The sequence below is a fragment of the Oncorhynchus masou genome, unplaced genomic scaffold (assembly GCF_036934945.1).
Source record: "Oncorhynchus masou masou isolate Uvic2021 unplaced genomic scaffold, UVic_Omas_1.1 unplaced_scaffold_2940, whole genome shotgun sequence".
Taxonomy (NCBI): domain Eukaryota; kingdom Metazoa; phylum Chordata; class Actinopteri; order Salmoniformes; family Salmonidae; genus Oncorhynchus; species Oncorhynchus masou.
The window spans coordinates 7,389-16,547 of NW_027009360.1; the positions used below are offsets into that span (position 1 = coordinate 7,389).

Consider the following 9,159-nt stretch of genomic DNA (forward strand, 5'->3'; position numbering starts at 1 on the left):
AGAGTCCAATAACCAACTGAAGGTATAGAGCAGGAACATGTTGGGGAGATTGAAAACTGAAGGTATAGAGCAGGAACATGTTGGGGAGATTGGAAACTGGGTATAGAGCAGGAACATGTTGGGAGATTGAAACTGAAGGTATAGAGCAGGAACATGTTGGGGAGATTGGAAACTGAAGGTATAGAGCAGGAACATATTGGGGAGATTGAAAACTGAAGGTATAGAGCAGGAACATGTTGGGGAGATTGGAAACTGAAGGTATAGAGCAGGAACATGTTGGGGAGATTGGAAACTTAAACATATTGGGGAGATTGGAATACAAGGTATAGAGCAGGAACATGTTGGGGAGATTGGAAACTGAAGGTTAGAGCAAACATATTGGGGAGATTGGAAACTGAAGGTATAGAGCAGGAACATATTGGGGAGATTGGAAACAAGGTATAGAGCAGGAACATGTTGGGGAGATTGAAACTGAAGGTATAGAGCAGGAACATGTTGGGGAGATTGAAAACTGAAGGTATAGAGCAGGAACATGTTGGGGAGATTGAAACTGAAGGTATAGAGCAGGAACATATTGGGGAGATTGGAAACTGAAGGTATAGAGCAGGAACATGTTGGGGAGATTGAAAACTGAAGGTATAGAGCAGGAACATGTTGGGGAGATTGGAAACTGAAGGTATAGAGCAGGAACATATTGGGGAGATTGGAAACTGAAGGTATAGAGCAGGAACATGTTGGGGAGATTGGAAACTGAAGGAGAGCAGGAACATGTTGGGGAGATTGGAAACTGAAGGTATAGAGCAGGAACATATTGGGGAGATTGGAAACTGAAGGTATAGAGCAGGAACATATTGGGGAGATTGGAAACTGAAGGTATCTTATTGGGGAGATTGAAAACTGAAGGTATAGAGCAGGAACATGTTGGGGAGATTGGAAACTGAAGGTATAGAGCAGGAACATATTGGGGAGATTGGAAACTGAAGGTATAGAGCAGGAACATTTGAGGAGATTGGAAACTGAAGGTATAGAGCAGGAACATATTGGGGAGATTGGAAACTGAAGGTATAGAGCAGGAACATGTTGGGGAGATTGGAAACTGAAGGTATAGAGCAGGAACATGTTGGGGAGATTGGAAACTGAAGGTATAGAGCAGGAACATATTGGGGAGATTGGAAACTGAAGGTATAGAGCAGGAACATGTTGGGGAGATTGGAAACTGAAGGTATAGAGCAGGAACATGTTGGGGAGATTGGAAACTGAAGGTATAGAGCAGGAACATGTTGGGGAGATTGGAAACTGAAGGTATAGAGCAGGAACATGTTGGAGAGATTGGAAACTGAAGGTATAGAGCAGGAACATATTGGGGAGATTGGAAACTGAAGGTATAGAGCAGGAACATGTTGGGGAGATTGGAAACTGAAGGTATAGAGCAGGAACATATTGGGGAGATTGGAAACTGAAGGTATAGAGCAGGAACATATTGGGGAGATTGGAAACTGAAGGTATAGAGCAGGAACATATTGGGGAGATTGGAAACTGAAATCCATATTGGGGAGATGGTATAGAGCAGGAACATATTGGGGAGATTGGAAACTGAAGGTATAGAGCAGGAACATATTGGGGAGATTGGAAACTGAAGGTATAGAGCAGGAACATATTGGGGAGATTGGAAACTGAAGGTATAGAGCAGGAACATATTGGGGAGATTGGAAACTGAAGGTATAGAGCAGGAACATATTGGGGAGATTGGAAACTGAAGGTATAGAGCAGGAACATATTGGGGAGATTGGAAACTGAAGGTATAGAGCAGGAACATATTGGGGAGATTGGAAACTGAAGGTATAGAGCAGGAACATGTTGGGGAGATTGAAACTGAAGGTATAGAGCAGGAACATGTTGGGGAGATTGGAAACTGAAGGTATAGAGCAGGAACATATTGGGGAGATTGGAAAACTGAAGGTATAGAGCAGGAACATATTGGGGAGATTGGAAACTGAAGGTATAGAGCAGGAACATATTGGGGAGATTGGAAACTGAAGGTATAGAGCAGGAACATGTTGGGGAGATTGAAACTGAAGGTATAGAGCAGGAACATATTGGGGAGATTGGAAACTGAGATAGAGCAGGAACATATTGGGGAGATTGGAAACTGAAGGTATAGAGCAGGAACATATTGGGGAGATTGGAAACTGAAGGTATAGAGCAGGAACATATTGGGGAGATTGGAAACTGAAGGTATAGAGCAGGAACATGTTGGGGAGATTGGAAACTGAAGGTATAGAGCAGGAACATGTTGGGGAGATTGGAAACTGAAGGTATAGAGCAGGAACATATTGGGGAGATTGGAAACTGAAGGTATAGAGCAGGAACATGTTGGGGAGATTGGAAACTGAAGGTATAGAGCAGGAACATATTGGGGAGATTGGAAACTGAAGGTATAGAGCAGGAACACGTTGGGGAGATTGGAAACTGACGATATTAACTGGCATTGGCAGACATTTATTAACACGAGAACATGAAAAACTGACAATCCAAAATGGATGCACATGATTCAAGTAACAACATGATTTTGGTCCATTCATCATTATACAGCACATCTCTGTCCCAAATGGCTCCCTATTCCCTATGGAGTGCACTCTTTTTAAACAGAGCCCTATGTAGCACGCTATACAGGGAATAGGGTGCCATTTGGGTCACGCAGCCCCATGTTCGTGGTCTGTTTAATACAGTCTGTGTATCCCTGATGGTTCAGTAAGCAGTAACACCATTGGCCTGGTCGCACGCTGCTGTAGTGGGGGGTATTTCACGTACATTCATTGGCCAACCACTTCATAACGGGCTCCTGGTTCTCCGCCACCCATTTAATGTTGGCCGTAGTCCTCTCAATAGCCTGCTCCAGAGCCAGCGTCCCCGAGCCAAACCCCACACGGGCATTGTCCTCTTTAAACTGCTTCAGCTGCAATTATAGAAACATGGTAGAAATCACAATTCTGACTCAACAATGTTGTAGTTTCTAACTAATTTGTGATGGAGGAAAACAAGCTCTGGTCCCCCCCCCCCAACAAACAGACCATCCATTCATACATACACCTCTAGTCTAATTTATACCTTATTAAACTGTATCTGTATCCCCTAACCCCTAACCTTGAAAACCTACATGAGGGTAGCCCTCCAGGAACAAGGTTAGGGTGAAAACCTCCACATGAGGGTAGCTCCTCCAGGAACAAGGTTAGGGTGAAACCTACAGGAGGGTAAGCTCTCCAGGAACAAGGTTAGGGAAAACCTGAAAAACCTACAGGAGGGTAAGCTCTCCAGGAACAAGGTTAGGGTGAAAACCTTACAGGAGGGTAGCTCTCCAGGAACAAGGTTAGGGTGAAAACCTACAGGAGGGTAAGCTCTCCAGGAACAAGGTTAGGGTGAAACCTACAGGAGGGTAAGCTCTCCAGGAACAGGGTTAGGGGGTGAAAACCTTACAGGAGGGTAAGCTCTCCAGGAACAGGGTTAGGGTAAAACCTTACAGGAGGGTAAGCTCTCCAGGAACAGGGTTAGGGGTGAAAACCTTTACAGGAGGGTAGCTCTCCAGAACAGGGTTAGGGTGAAAACCTACAGGAGGGTAAGGCTCTCCAGGAACAGGGTTAGGGTGAAAACCTTACAGGAGGGTAAGCTCTCCAGGAACAGGGTTAGGGTGAAAACCTTACAGGAGGGTAAGCTCTCCAGGAACAGGGTTAGGGTGAAACCTTACAGGAGGGTAGCTCTCCAGGAACAGGGTTGGACAGCCGTGATTCAGCTCAGTACCAACCTGCTTCAGCTCAAACTCAGTAGAGAATCTCCTGGTCACACCGTTGATGAGGTTAGAGAATGAGAAGGATCCACCACCATATCTGCCAGGTACAGAGATGTATGATTATTATCTTTACTCAGTGAATAAACATCAGTTTCTCTGATACATATTCACAGTTACATGATGTCCAATAGCCCACATAGACTTACACTGCATAGATGTAGTTCCACCTAGACTTACTCTGTATAGATGTAGTTCCACCTAGACTTACCTCCGTATAGATGTAGTTTCCCATAGACCTAGATGTAGTTCTTTACTCTGCATAGATATAGTTCCACATAGCCATGATGACCTAGACTCTGTATAGATGTAGTTCCACATAGACTTACACTGTATAAATGTAGTTCCACCTAGACTTACTCTGTATAGATGTAGTTCCACCTAGACTTACCTGTATAGATGTTTCCACTCTGTATAGATGTACTGTGATGACTTAATGTAGCCCACCTGATGACTTACTCTGTATAGATGTAGTTCCACCTAGCCCTGATGGCTTACTCTGTATAGATGTAGTTCCACCTAGCCCTGATGACTTACTCTGTATAGATGTAGTTCCACCTAGACTTATTCTGTATAGATGTAGTTCCACCTAGCCCTGATAGCTTACTCTGTATAGATGTATTTCCACCTAGCCATGATGACTTAATCTGTATAGATGTAGTTCCACCTAGCCCTGATGACTTACTCTGTATAGATGTAGTTTCACCTAGACTTACTCTGTATAGATGTAGTTCCACCTAGCTTACCTAGATGGTTCCACTCTGTGACTAGATGTAGTTCCACCTAGCCCTGATGACTTACTCTGTATAGATGTAGTTCCACCTAGATGACTTACTCTGTATAGATGTAGTTCCACCTAGCCCTGACTTACTCTTGATAGATGTAGTTCTTACTATGACTTACTCTGATGTAGTTCCACCTATCCCTGATGACTTAATCTGTATAGATGTAGTTCCACCTAGCCCTGATGACTTACTCTGTATAGATGTAGTTTTCACCTAGACTTGACTTTGTATAGATGTAGTTCCGCCTATCCTATGACTTACTAGGTATAGATGTATTTCCACCTAGCCCTGATGGCTTACTCTGTATAGATGTAGTTCCAATATCCCTGATGACTTACTCTGCATAGATGTAGTTCCACCTATCCCTGATGACTTACTCTGTATAGATGTAGTTCCACCTATCCCTGATGACTTACTCTGTATAGATGTAGTTCCACCTATCCCTGATGCCTTACTCTGTATAGATGTAGTTCCACCTATCCCTGATGACTTACTCTGTATAGATGTAGTTCCACCTATCCCTGATGACTTACTCTGTATAGATGTAGTTCCACCTATCCCTGATGACTTACTCTGTATAGATGTAGTTCCACCTATCCCTGATGACTTACTCTGTATAGATGTAGTTACACCTAGCCCTGATGACTTACTCTGTATAGATGTAGTTCCACCTAGTCCTGATGACTTACTCTGTATAGATGTAGTTCCACCTATCCCTGATGACTTACTCTGTATAGATGTAGTTCCACCTAGTCCTGATGATTTACTCTGTATAGATGTAGTTACATCTAGACTTACTCTGTATAGATGTAGTTCCACCTATCCCTGATGACTTACTCTGTATAGATGTAGTTCCACCTATCCCTGATGACTTACTCTGTATAGATGTAGTTCCACCTAGCCCTGATGAAGTCCCAGGCCAGGGGCATCCCCACCACGTTACCAGCGATGTAGTTGATGGTGGAGGTGCAGTCCTGCTTTCGGATCTTAGCTGGATCCAGGGAATAATCCAGATACCTGTTTCAACACAAAAAGGGATTTGTGAATCATCTCGTGTGGGATTCTTATGAAGATGTGTGTGGGGGGGGGGGGGGTGACGTGACCTCAGTCCGATTTTTTACCTGATGGTGTTGCTCTGAACATGCACAAACACAGCCTTTTAAAAGCGCAGGGCTTGTGATGTCATTTTTCATTTTAGAGGACTAATTATTCTCATGCAGGAATGATATACAGTACCTTCAGAAAGTATTCACACTCCTTGACTTTACAGATGTTGTTGTGTTACAGGCTGAATTTAAAGTTAACTGGTCTACACACAATATCCCATCATATCAAAGGGGAATTATGTTTTTCAATCCAGGTGTGGAAAGCTCTACACACAGCTGTAATCGCTCTTAGATATTTACCCATAAAGACACACAGCTGTAATCACTCTTAGATATTTACCCATAAAGACACACAGCTGTAATCACTCTTAGATATTTACCCATAAAGACACACAGCTGTAATCGCTCTTAGATATTTACCCATAAAGACACACAGCTGTAATCGCTCTTAGAGATTAGATATTTACCTCATAAAGACACACAGCTGTAATCACTCTTAGAGACCCATAAAGACACACAGCTGTAATCGCTCTTAGATATTTACCCATAAAGACACACAGCTGTAATCACTCTTAGAGACCCATAAAGACACACAGCTGTAATCGCTCTTAGATATTTACCCATAAAGACACACAGCTGTAATCACTCTTAGAGACCCATAAAGACACACAGCTGTAATCACTCTTAGAGACCCATAAAGACACAGAGCTGTAATCGCTCTTAGAGATTTACCCGTAAAGACACACAGCTGTAATCGCTGCAAAAGATTATTCTAACATGCATTGACTCAGGGGTGTGAATACTTTTGTAAATGAGATATTTATAAAAACATGTTTTCACTTTGTCATTGTGGGACCTTAGTACAGACCAGGAGGGCCTCAGCTTGGCAGCCTCTGTACCTACCTGTTCAGCAGCCAGGGGACCTTTTAGTACAGACCAGGAGGACCTCAGCTTGGCAGCCTCTGTACCTACCTGTTCAGCAGGGGACCTTAGTACAGACCAGGGAGGACCTCAGCTTGGCAGCCTCTGTACCTGTGTTCAGCAGGGGACCTTTCAGTACAGACCAGGGAGGACCTCAGCTTGGCAGCCTCTGTACCTACCTGTTCAGCAGGGGACCTTAGTACAGGCCAGGGAGGACCTCAGCTTGGCAGCCTCTGTACCTACCTGTTCAGCAGGGGACCTTAGTACAGGCCAGGGAGGACCTCAGCTTGGCAGCCTCTGTACCTACCTGTTCAGCAGGGGACCTTAGTACAGACCAGGGAGGACCTCAGCTTGGCAGCCTCTGTACCTACCTGTTCAGCAGCCATGGGACCTTCGTACAGGCCAGGGAGGACCTCAGCTTGGCAGCCTCTGTACCTACCTGTTCAGCAGCCATGGGACCTTCGTACAGGCCAGGGAGGACCTCAGCTTGGCAGCCTCTGTACCTACCTGTTCAGCAGCCATGGGACCTTCGTACAGGCCAGGAGGACCTCAGCTTGGCAGCCTCTGTGGCTACTGTGGCATTGTTGAACATCTGCCAGGCGAAGTCCCATTCCGCCAGCCCTCCTGCTGCGATAGCATTGCAGTACACTGTTGTCTTCAGGTTGGGGTGAATCCTGCCAATAAACAGTTGCAAAAACATCAGCGAAGAAAACAATCACGTTAACCCTAAACATCCTTAGGGTTGCAACATTCTGGTCAACTTTTCCCATAATTACCAGTTGGAGGAGTCCCGGTTTTCCTACTTATTCCTTCCTGATTCCAGGAATCCTTCAGCTGGGATTTCTGGTAAACCTGGGAATTTTGGGAAAGACCCAGGATATGGAAACCCAAATAATTGTGCTTCGTACTCACGGGTTGTGGTCTGGGTTCAGCATCCACTCTCTGAACCAATCGCTGGTGAGAACCCTGCAGCGCTCCACTCCCATACGACACGCAAAGGATATGGCGTTGATCTGGTTGTATCTGAGAGATAGGAGAGACAAGAGGGACAGGGCTGTGGAACGGCTCACATCACATTATGGTAATATTGATCTGGTTGTATCTGAGAGATAGGAGAGACAAGAGGGACAGGGCTGTGGAACGGCTCACATCACATTATGGTAATATTGATCTGGTTGTATCTGAGAGATAGGAGAGACAAGAGGGACAGGGCTGTGGAACGGCTCACATCACATTATGGTAATATTGATCTGGTTGTATCTGAGAGATAGGAGAGACAAGAGGGACAGGGCTGTGGAACGGCTCACATCACATTATGGTAATATTGATCTGGTTGTATCTGAGAGATAGGAGAGACAAGAGGGACAGGGCTGTGGAACGGCTCACATCACATTATGGTAATATTGATCTGGTTGTATCTGAGAGATAGGAGAGACAAGAGGGACAGGGCTGTGGAACGGCTCACATCACATTATGGTAATATCTTAATTGTTCATCCCAAATAGCACCCTATTCCCTATGTAGTGCATTCCTTTTGAAAACAGACCGATAATGTGTATTTACTGTTGTAAGAGAAGGGACAGAAAGATATATTTACAAATACAATGATGTATCTTAATTGTTTAAAATAACATTTAATTTGAAAAACAGAGTTGTTACTGGTCGTTGTGTCCAGTGGGGACTCTGGTCCAATCAAACATGTTATGGTCCTGAAGTATTCAAACAGGGGGTGATCTCATGTTGTTTGAGGTAACCCTGGGAGACAAACAGTATGAACCAATCAGACCTGTTGTTTCAGGTAACACTGGGAGACAAACAGTATGAACCAATCAGCCATGTTGTTTCAGGTAACCCTGGGAGACAAACAGTATGAACCAATCAGACATGTTGTTTCAGCTAAGCCTGGGAGAGAAGTACAGTATGAACCAATCAGACATGTTGTTTCAGGTAACCCTGGGAGACAAACAGTATGAACCAATCAGACATGTTGTTTCAGCTAACCCTGGGAGACAAACAGTATGAACCAATCAGACTGTTGTTTCAGGTAACCCTGTTTCAGCTAAGCCTGAGAGAAACAGTATGAACCAATCAGACCTGTTGTTTCAGCTAAGCCTGAGAGAAGTACAGTATGAACCAATCAGACCTGTTGTTTCAGCTAAGCCTGAGAGAAGTACAGTATGAACCAATCAGACCTGTTGTTTCAGCTAAGCCTGAGAGAACAGCACTGAATTTTGTTAGTTCTTTGTTATGATCTTTGTTATGTCCTCTATGTTGATCTTTGTTATGTCCTCTGTTGATCTTTGTTATGTCCTCTATGTAGTCCCTGTTGATCTTTGTTAGGTCCTCTGTTGATCTTTGTTATGTCCTCCTGTTGATCTTTGTTATGTCCTCTATGTAGATCTTTGTTAGGTCCTCTGTTGATCTTTGTTATGTCCTCTGTTGATCTTTGTTATGTCCTCTATGTTGATCTTTGTTAGGTCCTCTATGTTAGATCTTTGTTAGGTCC

At 44.1% G+C, this 9,159-nt stretch overlaps 1 protein-coding gene across 1 annotated transcript; it reads right to left on the bottom strand.

The window, feature by feature from the left end:
* Positions 1 to 2,493: 2,493 nt before the first annotated feature.
* LOC135534041 (aminopeptidase N-like) lies at positions 2,494 to 8,353 on the bottom strand. Its single transcript, XM_064961190.1, has 7 exons — positions 8,313 to 8,353; positions 7,566 to 7,676; positions 7,202 to 7,327; positions 7,093 to 7,134; positions 5,503 to 5,643; positions 3,800 to 3,881; positions 2,494 to 2,956 (listed from the first exon to the last, which is right to left on the bottom strand). Exons 1-7 carry the CDS (start codon positions 8,351 to 8,353, stop codon positions 2,804 to 2,806), a joined length of 696 nt encoding a protein of 231 aa, XP_064817262.1. The 3' UTR covers positions 2,494 to 2,803.
* Between the last annotated feature and the right edge of the window lie 806 nt (positions 8,354 to 9,159).

Bases quoted from the DNA above. Each gene is read 5' to 3' on its own strand.
- LOC135534041 (XM_064961190.1), bottom strand. From the start codon at position 8,353: ATGTTTGATTGGACCAGAGTCCCCACTGGACACAACGACCA. The intron at 7,328-7,565 runs GTGAGTACGAAG...GTTTATTGGCAG, and splicing joins CTGAACCCAGACCACAACCC to GATTCACCCCAACCTGAAGA. The intron at 3,882-5,502 runs GTAAGTCATCAG...TGTACCTGGCAG, and splicing joins TGGAACTACATCTATACAGA to ATATGGTGGTGGATCCTTCT.